Source organism: Fulmarus glacialis, unplaced genomic scaffold, assembly GCF_000690835.1.
Source record: "Fulmarus glacialis isolate BGI_N327 unplaced genomic scaffold, ASM69083v1 scaffold12351, whole genome shotgun sequence".
NCBI classification, from domain to species: domain Eukaryota; kingdom Metazoa; phylum Chordata; class Aves; order Procellariiformes; family Procellariidae; genus Fulmarus; species Fulmarus glacialis.
In genome coordinates this window covers 27700-46561 of record NW_009190920.1, presented here as the reverse complement: position 1 = coordinate 46561, position 18862 = coordinate 27700, and the positions used below count along the sequence as shown (strand labels likewise).

Below are 18862 nucleotides of genomic sequence, written 5' to 3'. Positions count from 1 at the left end.
CAGGGAGGGCTGTTGCTCCTCGCGGCGCGGTCCCCCCCTTGTCGGCCGCTGCGGGACGGAGCGTGCGAGGGATGGGCGGCCGGCTGCGAGCCCCCGGCAGCGCCGAACTCGCTGTGGTCTGTCTGAGCAAGGTGGAGTTGACTTTGTTCGGCGCGCCGGCAGCCAGAGGGTTTGTAAGCGCGTTTTGCTGTAGGTGGCAAGATGCACAGAAAGAAGCAACGCACGGAGCGAAGCTCCGGCAGTCTAATTTTGGTAATGTCTTGTCGTGGGTTTTCGATGTTGATTGCGAATTGAGGATTCTCTGGGTAAAGGGCTGAATCCGCTTTTGCCAACTCCGACGCTGTGATGTTGTGTGACCTTGATTGTAATGAGGGGTCACCAGCAGGATGGACTGGGAGAGATTAGTATACGGTGAGGGAGAGCACCCATCCAGTTCGGAGAATCAGAACGGCAACAAAGCTCAACTCAAATGCGTCACTTTGATATTTTAAAGTTTATGTATAATATATGTCTTCAGAGGAGTGATTGATGAGCCAGCCAAGTGCTGTTCAAGAACAGAACAATTACAGTTTCTTTCTTGGAGAAAACACAGTGGAGACTCCACATCTTTTACTCCCTGTTCTAAACTTAGTGACTCCCAAGAGATTAAAGAGAGATGTTGTTTGTTTTAGCATCTTGTCTCTTGCTGTGAATGACAAAGAGGATTTGTGCTCCTTACAGATCAAAATGAACAGAAATACAACAAAACCAACCTCATTTAAACCAATGCTCCCGTCATAAAAATTTCTGCCAGCGCTACCTCCTTGCTGTCCTGCTCGAGTATTCAGGTAGATAAGCTTAAGTTAAAACTGTAACTGCATTTTTAAGGGAAGCACAATTGTGTAAAAAGAGATGCCTTCTGCAGCCTCTCTCCTGTAATCAGTCAATCAAACACACACAAAAAAAACTTGCATAAACATCTTTCTGGCAAACTACTCAGATGATCTAAGCCGATCTTTCAAAAATAATTACGTTTATAAGACTTGAAACAGGCTCTGAGAAATGCAAAAGCCAAGGGGCCCAGCCTTTCCTTGCAATAATTTTCAAGTTTTGTTGTCCCATTCATCAACTGTACTTGTGTTATTGCCTGCTGTTCTTGTGGAAGAGCAATCAGCTCTCCCAAAACTAGGATGTATCTAAGGCTCCCATCAGCAGGTACCAATGGGAAGGGCAGGTGTGGAGCGCTCACCTGTGCCAGCCTTCCTGTGACCGAAACTCCCTGGTCTTTGAATCCCTCCCATGACTCCCTTCCCCATATTGAGTCAATCTTTGCTCTTATCGTCAAAGTCTCACAAGCCATACTCTCCTCGACTAATTTGGTAATGTCCCATCATGTTGCTCTCCTGCCCCTGCTCCATCTATAGCAGCCATTGTGTTTTCTCACGTCTCTTCTCCCAGCCCCTCTTCACCCATTCGTCCATGTGATGACTTCTGTGTGGCGTGGCCTTCCCTCCCACATCTTTGCATTCCCTCCTCAGGCCCTGCCTTGAGGCACTTAAGAGAATCAGTCAGATGCTAATCAGAGGAGAAGCATTTATCTTATCAAAAAAAACCCCAACCAAACCCAAACCAAACCCCACAATCTTTTCATATTAGCGTTGTAGCCAGCACTATGATGAGAAGGAAGGGACGATTCTGTCTGAGGCTTTTGACATAATTAAAAAAAAAGAGCAGTAAGTGTCATGATAAATAGCAGGGTCACATTTTTTCTGGTTTCATAAACATGGATCTGGATTAACTCTGATGTGAATTATGCAGAGCAGCCCTGGGATTTACACAGCAGTGTTGAGATCTCATCTCTGTAGACTGCTTCCAAGAGACAAAACTCTTGCCACATCAGCAGGCTTTTTGAGGTCTCTGCCTTTTCAGTCAACTGCACTTTTCTTTTCAAGCTTTCCTCCTTTTACCTGATTCAAAAAGTCACAAGAGGGCCACCCTCCGGGGACTGTATTGATCCTCTTTTCCCATCCCCCTCTGTAGAGCGTGCTCATGGACTGCTGCAACCCCATGGGACTCTACTGAAATACTAACCAGCTCTGACCACATGCAGATTTATTCTTCCACTCTATGCAAAGCAGGACTAGGACCACTGTTTCTGAAGGAAATCTTGGATTAAAAAGAAATACGTCACAGGCACGAACTTCAGCAGAGAAACTGCAAAGGGAAACCACCAATTACCACTTTCTGTTTGCTTTTCCCTGGACATTTGTGGATCAGATTTTCATTTCCATGAATATTTAAAAACATTTGTCCTTTTTGCAAAGCATGTTCATATCAAATACACAAATCCATAAAGTCAACTCTATGTATTTTCAGAGCAGGGCAAAAAATGCATCAGCTTGAAGTCCAGGCAATATACATGTCCAGACTGGCCAACTGCTGAGTGTGTTAAGAAAGCCTCACGCCAAACAAGCAACCAAGTTTTAGACAGGCCAAGGAGACACGTGTTCATGGCACCTCCAGCACCTGGAGGAATGGCTGGAAGGTGCAAAAGTAACAACAAGGGAGCAAGCCCTGTGTGGTCCATCTCCAGAGATGACCCCTGGCCAAGGCAACCTCTGTGCCACGAACTGCCTGCCAGCCCGGTGGGTGTCTGGTTAGTCATTATCTGCGAAGTGCTTCCAAAGCCATTCTGGGGCCATGGTAGTGTCCGGCAGAACAAACAAGCAGTAAAGTTTGAGGCCGGACTCGAATTAGCAGACCTGGCCGGAGAAAGATTAGGCTCTTTCAACATGCCTTTTTTCTCCTGCCATCTCCTGTAAAGGCAGCTTACTTTGAATTGCAGACAGTAAGAAAGAAACATGGAGTAATTTATTTCATCCTTCTCTGCCAGAGCAAGATTGTTCCCTAAAGCATATTCTCTAGTGATTTGTTCTGCTTACCTTTAGAAGACACAAGTAATAGCCTTCACTCCTTTCATAAGAAGACTAACAGACATCAACAGTGGGATTTTTTTTCTTGAAAAGGAGCCAAATGTATTTTCTTTTTTTCTTAATTCTATCTTGCTACTGTTAGTTAATCTTCTTGCAGCAGGCCTTGACTATTTCTCTCCTACTCGAGGCCCTCAACCTCGATTCGGGTCTTTCCTTTTCCTGCCAGATTTCAGCCAACTTATGATATATTTGTTATTTTAAACTAACCCTCTAAGACAAGCCCCTGGCAAGGTAATATCTGTGTTGCTACAGGTATCTTCTAATGACCAGACATTTTACTGAGTGACAAGAGAAGGGAAACAAATAGGTGATAAAGCCCATGCTTTTAAATGTCAGTTCTTTCCTGACCATTTAAAAATGATAAAGCTTCAGACTAAGGTGTTGAGACACAAAGCACTTTTTTCTTTCTTTGCCCGCCCCCCCTCCCCCCCCCCCGAAATAAGATTTTAAAAGTACACAGGAGCAGGGAGTGGCTGGACATGTATAGGGTTAATCTTGCCTGCAAAGTAATTGGGAAAAATATCCACTGGTTTCTGAGGACGCTCTATTACCAGCCTAAGGTAGGAGAGCCTCCAGGGATTTAAAAGCAGTCAATAGTTCTAAAAAAAGACAGCAAGCCTTTGGTTCTGGTTGATATTAAGTTAGAGCAATAAGTCAATGTAGCTTTTCCATACCAGCACTGTCTTCAGACTTACATACACAAAGCTGCTTCTGGTCTGCAAATGAATCTGGCTCCAAGTCTGCTCAATGTTATTCTTCCCTGTCTCTATCTTCCATTGCACTGGCTCCTGGGAGACTGTAGCGAGCCGTAGGATTTAGCAACGAGGAACTAGGTAGGGGACAGTAATTGTAGCTAGGAGTTAATAGTTGCTTCCTACTCAGCTGCTGGGGCCAGTGGAGCGATGTTACCCTACCTCCTCTGTCAGCACAGTAAATGTGGTCACACCAGTACAAGTAGGAGGTACCCCAGGTGTGCCACGCCTGGAGCGGGCGCTCTTCCTTCGGGGCTCCTCTTGGGAGAGTCCCTAACACCCCAACCCAGCCTGTGAAGAGCGTTGGAAGAGCTGAAACGGCATGGAGGATATTCAGTTGCCTGTGATCACTTGAAAAATAAATAAGCCTGCTTAGCAGACAGACTAATTACCAGCCATGGGGGATTACAAAGCGGAGTCACTTTGATTCATTAGAGCATTCAGAGAGTTTGTGTAAGTTCCTGGAAGCTGTCTGGGATGGCCTTTAACCATCCTTTTACTGTTACCTGATGGTGAAGGGGAAAGTTGGAAAGCACTTGTGCTGAATTTGTTTTTCCCTATGTTTGGTAATAGATTTTGACAAGCTGTTTAAAGAACTGAGCCTTCTGACTTGTGCTGTGCCGAGCCGTCCTTCCAACTCAGCTGCGCGTAGCCTTTTCTATTCTTTTCTCTCTCTCTATAATATTTAATCAACAAAGCCCTACCTCCATTTCCCCGAGGCCAGAGTAATGCATCTTTCTACATTTAGAAACCTCCTACGCATGTGAACGTGTCCTTTGTGCAGTCATGTTGTTTTAATTAGCCACGTCTCTCTTTTTGGCCAGAAATACATGAAATGACTGTGTGCAGCTTTCCTGCAGCCAAGAGGCAGCACAGCACCCTTGGTGCCCAGCTGTGGGTGCTGGGAGAGGCTCGCTGGCTGTGCTGTGGGCTGGGCGCTACAGTTGGAAGGGGAAAGGAGACCGACTGTGTGCCCAGAGCTGGCACGGGAAGGGAAGCAAAGCTTGGGCAGGAGAGAGGAGTGGGGAGAAGGCAACCCTGGATGACCCTGGGAATAGGCAGGGAGGCAGAAGAGGCCTGCCTAAAACAGGTCAGAAAGCATGGCATGAGACATCCTCTTTGTAATGACCCACATGTCGTCAAAAAGAGCTAATTAGGCCAAAACTATTAGGACAATAACCCACCCAAGATCAAACTGTACAAGGCAACAGTTGAATGCTAGCATAACCATCCTTAGCTTTAGCAAGTCCCAGGTGGTCTCCTAATCCTACATTCAAAGTGCTTGTTAGATAACATAGTTATTCATCTGTCTCCTTAAAATTGTATCCAGTATTTTCCATCTGAGTATCAGTTCATTCAAAAAGAGCTGGCTTAAAGACCTCTGAAGTTAACACCTCTCAGAAGCTCCTGCGTTGTTCAGCAAATTTCTTTTTTCATTAGGCACTTACTCCACTTCATTTTGTAGCGTTAGATTAGGAATTTTACTGAATATTCCTTAAATCCCTAGTCATGTAAATATTACTGATGGTAAGAAAAATATGCTGTTAATAAATGGTCCCTGTCATGACTAGATCAAGCTATTGAATATACTGTATACCTACTGGCTAAATCATTGTCCGTGGCCAAGCGATGCCTACACTTGGGCTCTGCAATGCCTCATCTTCAGCTTTATTACTAGCCAACACTGCATGTTAGGGAGGCTACAAGTCACAGTTTGTGGCATTTCCATTTTGACCGTGTCATCGCTGTGGTCCACAGAGGAGTAAAATGTGAGCTCCCTCTCCTCTTGGTGGGAAGTGAAACACTCCGTGAACAGCTCTCTGAACATCAAAGCAAGGCTGGCAAAGCAGAGGAGAGATCGCCTCTGGCTTTCAGTTCTGCCGTAAGGAAAATGAACATAATCCTGACCCTAACTGTCTTGTAATTTTTATTAGCTCTCTTTGGCTTGCAGCAATGACTCTCTGAATAATGCATGCTGCTAGATGGCTTTCCTAAGGAAAGAAGGCTTACACAATCATGTTGTCTGCCACTACCCACCTTCTCCTTACCCCATAATAACTCAGAAACCAGCTGGCCAATTTCAGCCAAATTTGACAGCAGGAAAGAGGTCTTGAAGATATTGTGTTAAGTAAAAAAAAAAAAAAAAAAAAAAGAGGGGGGGGACCATGTAGGGAAGAGACCTCCTTGTGGTGGCCTTAGTGAGGAACGCGAGGTCAGTTTTCACTACAGGTCTGAGGTGCCACTCGGGTACTCAAGTCCAAGAAAGACGTTCATGGAAAATCAGTTTTCACTGTTTCTGCTACTCATGCAATGACTTGTTTCTTCACAGATCACTCAGGGTGAGCCCCAGAAGTCATGCTCCAAGCCTGTAGCAGAGAAAGTCACAGAGAGCTGCCAGCAAATTTGCCAGTGCAGGCCACCTCCACCGTTACCACCGCCTCCTCCACCTCCACCGCCCCCGAGGTTGCTAGCGGTGCCGAGTAAGTAGCCGCTGGTACGGTTGTGGTGCGCTCAGGGAGGGCAAAGCGACGGGGATGCCTGGACAGATGGAAGGAGAAAGGATGTGGGAGAGGGCACAGCTAGCTCGTTTGTCATTTTCCACTTAGCAAATGGAGGAAAAAATGTTCTCGGTAGAGATGGAGATCTGTTTTCTGATCAATGAATAATGCTTGGCTTTTGGAGGAAAGCCAGAGAAATTCCCTCCTTTCATTGTGTTATGTATGATTCCCTAGCTTTAAATGGTTCCCTAATGCCCTAGCCCTGGGAAATGCTTTCCTTCGGAGACATAGCGCTGTGCTTCCCCTTGAGTTACACGACCCCCTGTTTCACCAGGTGTGCCGCTTGGAGGTCTGGGTGCTCCAAGGCAAATTAATTTATACAGAGACAAAAATTCAAACACTCTGCCTAGACCATCCTGCAGGTTTGGCTGTCTTCAGGACACTGGAGCTCTGCTGGTTTACCATAGCAGTAAATCAGGCTCACTGGTTTTAAATTGCTTACAACTGTAACAAAAGTCAGAGGCATGTCAGGAGTCAATGGCAAGTGAGCAGTTTTCCCACTAATGCACGTACAGGCTGAGACTCATCTATTTCTCTTCAAACAAATCAGTGCTCCCAAGCCTTATCCAGCCCATCCGAGCTCCTCCTAATTTCCAGCCATGAATCCCCGTGTCTGGTACACCTTGTACCTGCAGTTCCTGCTGGCTGGCTCTGCCAGCTTCCTTCCACACCAGTATTCCTGTGATCCCTGACGCACAGATCCTTTCTGGAGAGCGATAGCTGTGCCGGTGGTCCCCGGAGAGGCAGTCCCTCCGCAGAGGGACGGAGCTTGCTGGCGCTACCTGCGCTGGCTGAGTGCGGGGACATGGGCTGGACCCTGCGCAGACACTTTGAGGTCCCAGGTGTTTGGGACCCAAATCTCCTTAATGCTTCTCTATTTTCGCAAATTTGTCTCTCCCTAAAAGGCTGCCCATTAATTCTTCTCCCTGGTTAGATAAACTCCCCTGGGAACAGTGTTGCAAAGTATATCTAGCATCCTTCTCAGCACTTCCCCCAAGGGAAAAGAAATCATTAGGTAGCATCATTTGGCTGTTTGTCTTTATCAGCGCCATCCCCAGATGTGCAGAATGGGGATTCGTGTCGAAGAAGGCTTCTGCACAGCTTTTAGCCAGGCAGAGGACAGGCAGAATTTTGCAGTGTGTTTTCTGCCAGGAGTGTGCTTCGTATTGGTGCCACACTGCAGAAATTTAAGGCAAAGGCAGGAAAAAAACAACAGTGAAACACTTGGGAAAGGAAGTACCAAGACAACTTGGAAAGCAGAGATGAAGGTTTTTTATAGCAGGAGAAATCTCTTTCAATGTTCAGGAAAATTTCATGGACAGTAATATTGAAAATTCTCTTGGCCTTTGTCTCACAGCCAGAAAATAAAGTACTTTTTGCCACTCTGTTTTCTTGTACCCGAGATACCCCGTTGCCCTGAGGGAGCTGCTCTTACCCTCAGGAGAGGTGGCAGAGCAGTGCCGGCACAGGGACCAGCCCTGCTGCTCCGCTGCGCCGGGAGGGGCACCGCTGCCAGGCTGCTCCCCCTCCCCGGGCTGCCCTCGGGCAGCTGCTCTGAGTGCGTGGATTTGTCCCCTGTGAAGTGGGAGGGAAATCGTATCAGAAAAAAAGAAGTCTGTCACACATTGCAAAAAGAGGAAAGAGAAATCAAACAGGCCTGCGACTGGGATAGCCTGATACTTACTCAGGCTGGACTGCCAGCTGCTAACCCAGTTCTAAAAATGAGCTACATAAATCCAGATGACTAATATTTAAACAAGTTATTTCATTTCAAATGCAATAAAAAAAAAAATAGATTACACATTCCTTTCACCAGTAAGCTTTAGAGTAGCAATCAAGTGCCTCATCTTGAAGGATGCTTTCATTATTATCAGCTGTCTAGGCACTGTGATTTAGTCCACGTGTACAGCAATCCCCATCCTTGTGAGAATGAGCAAACCTCATGGTTAAATATTGATGTTATAGACACCGCTTTTCAACAACATTCAGAGGAGAGGGTAGTAAAGGGACAAGACAAGCTATTATTAAGTGGTTGATGCTAGACTTGCACTTTGCACTTTTAAAGTGATTGAACTTAAGTACTGGAAGGACCTCTGCTAAAAAGCAGCAGCCCAGGAGCTGCGAGTTTTTTACCTTTACAAGGTACGCTGCCTGCGCCATGAGGCACTTCATAAAGATGCTGGCATTGCTCTCAGAGCTTTGTGAGCCACAAAAGGCTGCAGCCTGCTGGGCACTGTCCTTAAAAGCTCTTTCTGCAATCAGACTGAACGTTGTTGGAGGTTTAGATCATCTATATATCCTTCTAAAACAGCTACTGTGGTTTGGGCCTGATGATTAAAGGCAATAGATACAAAATTCCTGTCCATCCAGTTACTACAGGCACTGACAGCTCAGTTATCTGCTAAATGAAGCCATCTAGTACTCTTTGACATATCCTGTCTGGTCTCCAGCTGCTGCTATGGAAAAGCAGGGGACTCTGTGTCCTCTGTCAGTCCCACCTGAATGTTTTGCAAACCCTACTTGGATGTATGGGATGGCACCGGGTAACTGTTTGTGAGCAGCTGAATCACTCACTGAGAGGTTTTTATTCTGCTTGAGGACAACTGAGGACTTTCAGGAAGAATTGCAGTGCGTTTAGCGTCTCTTTAGACATTTTGATATTGACAGGTTGATCCAGCGAGAAATCTTTACCTCTTCTTCCTGCAGAGCGATTTATACAAAATCTGTTGTGAATTCCAGAATTCACGTGTAATAGCTGGTAAATGTTGTGTTTACTCTAAGGGACAATAAGCTAATTCCCTCCACAGAAAATGAGTAGAATCACACACAACTTAGCAGTCAGTCTAAATACATAAGCGGTGGTAGAAACACCAACTTTCCAGGCTTTAGGAGACACCTCACTGTTACAGTCATGTATTTATAACAGGAATGTGTAGGGTGTGTTTCAGTGCACCCTGAGGAGGCATATCATTCATTCAACAATATGAATGTGGGAAATTGAATTAGATCATATGGCCCATATATTTCCAAATATGGACAACAAAATTATGGACTGGTGAATTCAGAGAATGCCTCTGCCACCAGAACTCCAGGCCCCAGGGAAGAAAACACAGACTGCTTTTGCCCTCCTTCAGCCATGACCCCAGGCCTCCTTTTCCCCTGTTTCTAACGCCCTCACACGGACCACTGGCATTTCTGATGTTCCCTTCCAACCCCTGTTCTTGCCTTCACTGCATCCGCTCTGCAGCTGTCACGGGACATTCCCTCATGGCAGCATATCCATGTGCCTCCTCCCCGCTGAGCAGAGGACTCCTGGTCTGCCCCAGTGTATCCGTCTGCTTTACGGTATCTAAGTGAAGGCGAGGATCAGCCACGCTGGTCCTGTGGGTGATGGTTCTCTCAATATTGCTGGTTCAGCCTTGTCTCCTTCTGTGAAGTGAGACGCAGGGAGCATTTCAGTTTTGAGTTTCCTGAGCTTCACTCCAGGTGCAGTTTGTGGCATCCCACTGAGATACTGCTGTGTTGTTCGGTATAGATGTGTACCTTACTGAGGGTCTTCAAGGAGAGGGGGTCCAGCCCATGTTAGAAGTAACTAGGGTGGTGGGGACTGTGTGACAAAGCGTGGGAACTGTCAGGAGACATGGTTGCTGAGCCAATTGCGGTTCCTCCGGACGGTCTGGCATATTGATGTTTCCGCAATAACGCTCCTTATGCAAGCCGCAGCCTGCTCTTTAATCCGTGCCTAGAAAACTGCTCATTGATGAAGTGAAGGGAAAGCTCATGAGGCTCTGAGGGTCCTAAGGCCAACTAAGCTTAGATGCTGACAGCAAAGAAAGGAGGAACTTTCAATGAAATTGAGTGTGTTCCCTAGATGTGGCTGTAATGACCTGAAGGAGATAGAGATGCTCAGAACCTGGCCTTTAATTAACTGTTTCTTTTTTCCCCCCATCTGCTTTCCTCCTTGTCTCTGGATTTCAGCCAGGACTAAGGCAAGGTGGATGGAGTACTTGTTTAGGCAGCATTTTTAGCCCGGCTTCACAGACCCATGAGATTAAGCTAGTTCAAATTATGTTGACCCTTCAAAATCTAAAATACTGCTGTTGTCAACCCTTAAATACTTTGAGAGCACGGAGGTTTCTCCAGGGGCATTGCAAAGAAGAAAGGACTTGGTTTGGAAGTAGAAGCTAGGCTTTCAAAACAGGAAGGGGTTAAAGCTAGGCATACCCTGCAGTCAGTATCAGTTTTAATCTGTGTAAGGTTTGAGGAAAAAACATTTCAGAAGTGACTTCTTCAAAACAGTACAAGGAAGAGAAAGGATGTTCAGCATGACCTTCTCACTTGCTGGTTAGCAACATTTGCTGTCTCTGCTCTACCCATCTCCCACATTGGGTGAGGAGTCCATGGTACTGCCATCCCCTCTCTGGATAATGGAAGTGTCCAGTCAAACATTGCTTCAGTCAAAATTTAGAGGAGGAAACTTAAATAAAAGTTTTTATCTCAGATCGTTACAAGCTGTACTAGTACAGCTGAGTCTGGGTACGTGAACCAAGCTCTGACTCATTGGATGCTTGCACATAGGTACACAGTGAGGTCTTTACAGCTCCTGTCCTCAGTGAAAGTTTGCCCTGAGTTATCAGTTGAGATAATGCACAGTCAGGTCAGTGCAAAGCCAAAGTGAATGACATCACTGCAGAGGACTCTAATTTCCAGGCTGTAATTATATGATTTAGTTTTTCAAGGTGAAATCTTTTCCTTTATCTTTGGAGATAGTGCATCTAATTAACTAATTATTTGGGCTGGTGAAAATGCCAAAATAAAAATGACCAACTGCAGGAAGGGTGCAACTTTTTGGCAACTATACGAGCTCAGATGTGTAGCTTAATTTCAGTGTGCAGGGTCCCTTCAGTGCGAGTAGGAAAGCTAAGGACATTTGGATCTTTTAGGACAGCTGGTCACAATGTGTGTGTATAGGCAGGAATCTGAAGTACAGGAATAGTCTGGAACTTCTTAAACTTTGAGTATGTTTTAAAGCAGCTAAAATTTGCAGATTTGGCTTGCTGACTGTTAACAACACAGCCTTTCACAGCAGGAACTTGTTATAGAAATAAAAACTGCTCTGGGACATAAAAGAATAAGAAACGTTTTTTCCTTAGGCTTTTCTACGACCTAAATCCTGGTGGTAGAATAGACAGGGTGACCCAGTGTGGATCCAGAGAATGAGTTTGAGCCTCATGCTAAGCACTGTCTCCACATGGCCATTCAAGCAGGAGAGCTGAGCATGGTCCTGATGCTCACCACATCGCTTCTTGTACTACATGGGTACAGATGTTGATGTGCTTGCCTACACAATGCCAGAAGGACTTTTGTCCTTGCAGAGGTCTATGATTGCCCCCCAGGAGTTGAGGGGAGGTTGTCATTGCAAACTGAATTGAAATCTTCCTGGAGGCCACCACGTGTTTGAAAACATGAGGTGCCAAAGAATTTGCTGCAGGCAGTCTGGTGTAGCTGCTGCAATACTGGTTGAGCGTCTCAGAGAGCTCTGACTTTAAGTTTCCCTTTGGGTAGGCCTTTTGTCTTGTGAGTGCTTTGCACTTTTCCAAACACCCACCGCAAATGCAATTCTGACCCTAAGGGCTCAGCCGGCAGGACCAGCCTTTACCTACCGCCCTTCCGCCAGAAGGACTGGCTCTGAGTAGTTTTGAGATATTTGGGCACCTTGGGGAGTCTTGGATTAACTTCTCCCAAGTGCTGAGGCCCAGAGGAATTGTTAGCAAACAGATGGGGGTGGTTTTGTTTTATAATATGGGGAAGATGGTTTCCTTCATGCTTCATACAACATAGCGACTACCAAAACTGAACAGTAATGGAAGAGAATTACAGCAGCACCAAGATGGGAGGGGGCACGTCGTTTCCTACACCAAGACATTTATGGTAATGACAGCTACTGTGAGAGAATATTGTTTTAGCATAAGTCTGGTCTAGGCAGTGATTTTTTTTAAATGCAAGCAGAATGCTGAAACAGGGAAGCCCTTTCAGTTTTGGTAACACAGCTGTCGTACTGTGAATTACAGTCTTGTGTGAGAGCATTGTTTATAATTTACAAAGCAAAACCAAAATTCAATTCTTCTTCTTCTCCCACATACACTTTCATTTTACTGGAGGATTGTGACTCTAAGAACTGGCAGTAGGATTTTGAGGCTTTCAAATCTAAATTGAAATCCAGCCCCGCAGCCTGGAGTCATGGATGATGGCACATGCGGAGTCTAGTCCAGGTCCCCATCGTGTTGTTTTCATATCACAGACACTACCTTCTCTGTTAGCACAGTGAACCAAATCATTAAGCATCCAAGATGGGATTTAGGCAGAATTCACCCACCTAAATGAGAAACGCAATTATTAGATTTCCTGCCTCAAACAGCAGGCACCTCTGATTTTATCACTAAAGACATAAAGACTTAAAAATCCTGATATTTTTTGCATTTAGCACAGTTATTTCTGGTGTAGGAATAAAAGTTACAAGTCTTCACCTCCCAGTCAAAATAAGAAAATTATTTAGGGTGAGGAGATTTCTTAAGCAGCAATCAAATACAAAGTTTGAAATAGTTTGGACATCTGGGATGTTATGTTAAGTCTGAAGAGCTGGATTAGTGACTAGAAAGCAGGTAAGACTGGAAAGGTTCATGCTAATACTTTCATGATAGGATTCTGCTATCACTCGTGCACCTAACATCTCCTCATACTGGGCTGTTGTAAACTCTCTGTCCATCTTTGTAAAACACTGGTTAGATCAGACTGTCAGTCGCGGCTTCCATTGCTTTCCCAATTCAGAGTTCTTCACCACAATTAGTTCTGAAATGTTTTGTCAAGTCTAATTTTTATTTAGGCAAGTGATGAATATTCCCCCTGCTTTGGGACCCTGCAGATTTGTTTTGAATTTTTCATGCAGTAATAAATCCGTATTACGGAAAAATCCACTCTCTTGAAAATGCACTCGTTCATACATTTTGAAGTATTTAAAAATAAGAGCGTCAGGCCAGATTTTGCAGTGCAGGAATCAGTGGTAGTTCTGTTATCTATAGCTTAAAAGCATTGTCTAATTTGAAAAAAGAAGCAGCAGATGTTAAACTGATTCTGCAGTAGAACAGTCCTTTCTACTACTGAGATGCATACTCCAACAGCTTGATTCTTCTTTTTTGAAGCAAAAGGAGTTGGATAAGTTGAAGAGATTAATTCCCTGTGTGGATGGCAGTCCATTTGTACATGCCTACCATTTCACTGATGAAGAAGGTAACAAATCTTCAGTGAAGTTACTGACTTGCTGATTTACAAGTAATTGTAGGTTCCCCTGCCCGTGGCAGAAGGAGTTGTGCCTCATCTCGACGAGTCAGAAGTAAACTCTGAATTGGCAGAAGCTGTTCCAGCAGGGAGGGCTAAGCAGCTGACCTTGGTAAAGCAGACCCACAGAAATGTATGTTCTTGTAATGGTTTTGTGCATTGCCTTTGTTGTAAACATGATATAAAGGTGTTGCACTGCCTGTGTAATTGCAACTTACGGGTAATTTTTAAGTCGATGTAGCAGATCAAGGAAGCAGCAATCTGGACATTTGGGATGTTATCCCAAAGTGAGTACATAGTGTCCATTAATATAGTACAAACATAGGTTAATAACTGATGCCACTGCCAAAAACTGTCATTAATAATTATGCAAGTTAATTTAACACTTCCACTACTAAATCATATCACATTATAACCACATATATATAGTAGAAAATTGAGAATTCCTAATTGTTATTAAAATGAACTGGTTTATAATTTTGAAGTGTCTTTTAAATGCAGCTGATATTTCATCAGTTCATTGGTTAGAAATATTTTACACAAAAATCTGTTCCTTGACAAATGCTGCTATTAAACTGGACTTTTACCAGTGGAGCAGATTCTATTGAATCATCCCTGGACATTTTCCTTTCCTTTCCTTTTGGAAGGAGTGCATAAACTTATTTCATAGCCACTATCAAAGGAGATGACTATCAGTGGGGCAAAGGGAGGGTTTGGTTTAACCCTCGGGTTGATTTGGCAAGCTGCAGGTGCTCTACCTCAGCTTTACGGGGCATCATTCTGCGGTGCTGGCTGCCTACTGCTGTAGGCTTCGGTAGGGAGTGATGGTGAGCAGCATCTCTGCAAAAGCTCCCCCACCTGTGCAGGTCCGGACTTCTGTCTAAAGCCTGAAGAAAGTGCAGATAGCAACCAGTAACGAATTTGCTTGCTTTTGTCAGTGTAAGGTAGCCTGTGCCTTGTCTTTTAGCTTTCAGAGAGTTACAGATATAATCTCAGTGGTGATTGAGGACTTTGTGTTGGGCATTTGGCATGGTGAACCGACTTGATTTGTTAATGTGATGTAATTGCCATTTTAAGTATTCTATGTTTTATGGACACTGCATGAAAATTTATGAGTTGATAGAAGTAATTTTATTTTTATTAGGATTAAATGTACCCCTGGTATGGAAGGCATTTCACATTTCAGTTCCATTTTACTCTGGGTGGGTCATCAATTTTATTTCCCTGAAGTTGAAACCTGAATACAATTTGGAAAAGGAACTTGAGAGCACTAGGTATAAGAATTATTAGTTGGTCTCCTCAGGGACATTTTTAAGTGATAGCTGTAGCCCTTACTTCCAGCAATAACTGAGCCATTGAAGTGATACAAGGAATAAACTATGTAATATCAAACAGGAGGATTATGTTTATATAGATGCCATACACTAACAGAAGTATCTGCTACATAGTCAGCCAGCTGTTCCCTAGAATTCAGACATACGACTTGCAATATGGCTTTCTTTGTACGGGGAACTCTTTAAAGCCATCTGTACTTACCAATCTAAAGTGTATCTCTATTATAGTCACTTTCTCCGTATAGTATCTGAACGCCCAACAGGCAAACCATTAATTTTTCAGAGATGGACACAAACCGGTGCCTTAGAAACTGCTGCTGCTAACACATTAGGAAAATATTCCAAGTAGTTCCAAGTCTTCCACAATCTGTGTTAGGAAATTCAGTCTGCAGTTGGCTGAAGCTGGTTTTGTATCTGCCTTCCCTGAAGGGGAACTAATTTTGAGAAAGTTTCAGCTCCAAGCTGTGAGGTTTGTCCAATCTTTGCTTTTATCTGGAGTTTCCTGAGCTCTTTCAGAAGCCACTAAAGGACCTAAGAGATAATATCTTAATCATACCAGTAGCACTGACTTTTACTTACATTTCATAGCCTGTGACTTTGATGGGACCACTCATGTGAATACTGCGCAGCCTGAAGAAGTTGTGCAGATCTGGACCTTAATTTCATCTATGTAGAGAGCGTTATACCAAGAAAATCTGTCATCTTTTTGTGGGATTAAATCTGCCAACCCTGAGGTTATTAATCATTCTCTGGCAAAAGTCTGGTCATCAATGTAGGAGCTTAGACTTCTGAAATCCTATTTCAGCTGTTTGAATTTCAGTCTGTATCATCCCTCCTTTGAAGGCCTGGTCACTGCAAGAGCTGGAAGATGGATAAGCTTTGAGAAGACTTGATGGTGACGTACTGTGACTCCTGCAAAGGAGGCGTCTTGCCCACCCTGCGGCGAACGGCAGAAAGAGAGTCCAGGGTGCTGCTTCTCCCTCTGGCACCGACCTGCTGGGAGATCCCAAGAGAGTCAGCTACCCTATCAGCCACTCAGAGTTATCATATCTGAAATGAAGATGGTTTTCCACCTCCTAAACACTGGAGTTGAGACTAGTGGAGGCAAGCACCAAAGATGATTATTATTTTTAGGCTCAAAAGGGAACAGTAATAGCTGATCAATTCTGTAGCAATGTCCTCTCCTACCACTCATCGAAGAGGAGGCTGCACCACCACACAGCAAGGAGGATAAGGTGTTCGCTGTGCCGGCAGCAAGAGGCAGAGCCTGTGGCCACGCCGTCACCACACGGTAATGAAAGAAAAGAGGCAGCCTGAGGGACTGGATGAGAACCCATCGCTGTGTCATGTCTTATTTCTCCTCTGTCAATATAGCTGATACAGCTTCAACAAACCCCTGGCAAAGGAGCGCGTATCAGCAGATATGGGAATTAACAGCTTGAAAGGGATATCACTATATGTAGTTAAAGTGTCCATATGGGTGCCACTACCATAGTACCTTAACAGGCTCAGCTGTACCTGCCTTCACAGGGCCTGCTGGGGCATGGATTTCATCCAAGGGTGCCTGAGGCTCAGTAAAATCAAGGGCTAGCTTTTTAAGGGCTTTTGTCACGTAAAAATGCAGATAGGTGCTGAATGAGCTCTCCAAACCACTTAACTCCCAGCAAGTGTCCTAACCCATGGCCCACTCCACCTTATTTTGGAGAGGATGGATGCTTTCTATGTGCTGTTTACTAAGCACTTCCTCGCTGCTGACCTGAGGCGCGTGGTGGCCAGCAGGTCACAAGGGAGGACACAGGGAGGATGAGGCCAATTTTCTACTCACGTCTTTGCTCCTTGGCAGCCACTTCTTCATGAGATGTCTCTGCAGCTGCACCGCCCCATGCAGGAGCCTCTCTCTCCCTGAAATACCTGGTAGCTGGTGACGAGCCCACCTTCTGCCCCAAAACAGCCTCTGAAACAGCCTGAAAGAAAGCCAGCCTGACTGGGGGAAGACAACTGCCCAGAAAACTCATTCCTCTTCATACCTATCTTACTGCAGTGGATCTGGGAGTTGATGTTGGCTATTTGATGGAGGAGGAAAGCAATGTGGGAAAATGCATCTCCTGTCCCCAGTGAATTCCAGTTTGGATGTGACCCTTTACTCCTTCCACTGGTCCTCACCACTGTCAAATACCCCAGGGCCCAGTGCCGTAAGCCTGCAGAGAAAGGTAGCCCTTTTCCCAAGAATCTTGAAAAAGTCTCCACATTTGATTCATAGCAGCGAACCTCCTCTTGCCCGTCTTGAAGTTGCTCACATGTGTACTGAGCTCTGTGGATCTCAGCGGGCCAGGGGCCCACCACAGCAAACACCACCACAGAAGCTTCTGGGTTTTTTCAACCTTGTTACGAGCTGCAGCGAGGAAGCCAGAGGCTCGCACAGCGGGGCGGCCGACCGGCTCCTCGCAGAAGCAGCCAGAGGGCAGGTGTACCTGGGGCACGCTGGCAGGGGACGGGCTGCAGGACCCGCTCGGTCTGCAAGGCTGATGGTTTGACACCTATTACAGGTATTAAGTTCATCCTTAAAAAGAGTTGGGAGTTCACTCATCCCTGTGTATCATACTCATTCTTAGATCCTCTCTAGGAAATCTGTGCAGCCAGAGCAGAATGGGAGAGGGACATATATAGATACCTGTATGTATGTATGTGTGCATGTGTGTGTGCTTGTGAATACTGATGGAAATATCCCACTATGCTTTCAGGTATCAGAGTGCCGAAATCAGGGCGTCTGCAACGGCAGACTTAGCATGAATGCTCAGTGTTTTCAGGCCTCTTTTCTCCAGGATGCTCTTTTCACTGACGTAATGTGACGGTGTCCCACAGTTTGCTGGGGCAAGCAGATGATCCTCAGCACTGATTTTCCCTGCTGAAGAATAGCCCGTGCTTTCTGCGCGCGTCGCTCGCCACTGGAGAGCCAGGCTGTGTCTTTGTGCAATGAAGTGGATGGTACTGTGCTGCGCATCTCTGTGCCTCTCAGTGGTGCCTCTGTTCAAAAGAACTGAGAATTACTGTCCCCAGGTCAGTGCCGTGCTGCTGCTGTTCTGCTGTAGACCGTGGCCTTGTTGCTGTGTTTGCTTGAATAGGTAGTTGATGAGAAGGTCAAGGGAATACAGCTGGTTTTTGTAGAAATATAGACGAAGTACTTACAGATTTACCCTATTACAGAATTGGGAAAGGAATAACAACATTGCTGACATGCAGCCTTATGTTGCACACTTTATCCCTACATCTTTCAACAGTTTGGAAAGCTAGGACTACTGTCCCCATCCTGGAGAAGGAGAATCAGAGGCTGGTGGTGAAGATCTTTCCAAAATCACTCAACAAGCAAGGGGGAGAGCTGAGGCTGGAACCCACGTCCTGAGAGGAATTTCTGTCCTCTACCCACCGTGACACTCTGCCTAAGGAGAGGTCGAAGCCTGTATCATAAAACTCAGAAGACTAAACTTAAGCTTGTATATCTACATTCAAGCACCCAAGTTAAAGCATCCTGGCTCTCTGAGTGCTCAGAACCACTGGAAATCAGGTCATCTTCTAAAATAAATTCGAGGGTACTAATTTAACAGTAAATTTTCAGGCAGTTGTGACCTGTTTCTTAGAGGCACCAGATACCCACTAATCTGATCGATGACTCCTGTGACCGGAAAGCAGGCCACCAAGTACAGCAGGGTTCACCTGAGCGATGGCTCTCACGGGGAGGCAGCGCTTCGGACTGTCTGGGGGTGTCACTAGGACTATCTCGCTGCTGCCCAGCCTGGCGCAGGTTGCGGAGAGCGGGGAAATATGACGGTGCCCCGAAGCTCTCCAGAATGACCGTGTGAGGAGGCGGCTGCCTTGCAAGGCACAGGCTTCAGTTCTCATTTGCTCAGGACAGA

General features: G+C 45.4%; 1 protein-coding gene across 1 annotated transcript in view; it reads left to right on the top strand.

Moving 5' to 3' along the window:
- Window positions 1-71: 71 nt before the first annotated feature.
- The window catches only part of PRIMA1 (proline rich membrane anchor 1), a gene marked incomplete at its 3' end in the record, with an annotated part of 30440 nt that continues 11649 nt past the window's right edge, over window positions 72-18862 (top strand). Inside the window, exons 1-2 of the mRNA XM_009586497.1 lie at window positions 72-305; window positions 6054-6204. Coding sequence (XP_009584792.1) covers window positions 72-305; window positions 6054-6204 — 385 coding nt within the window. The remainder of the gene's footprint in view (window positions 306-6053; window positions 6205-18862) is intronic.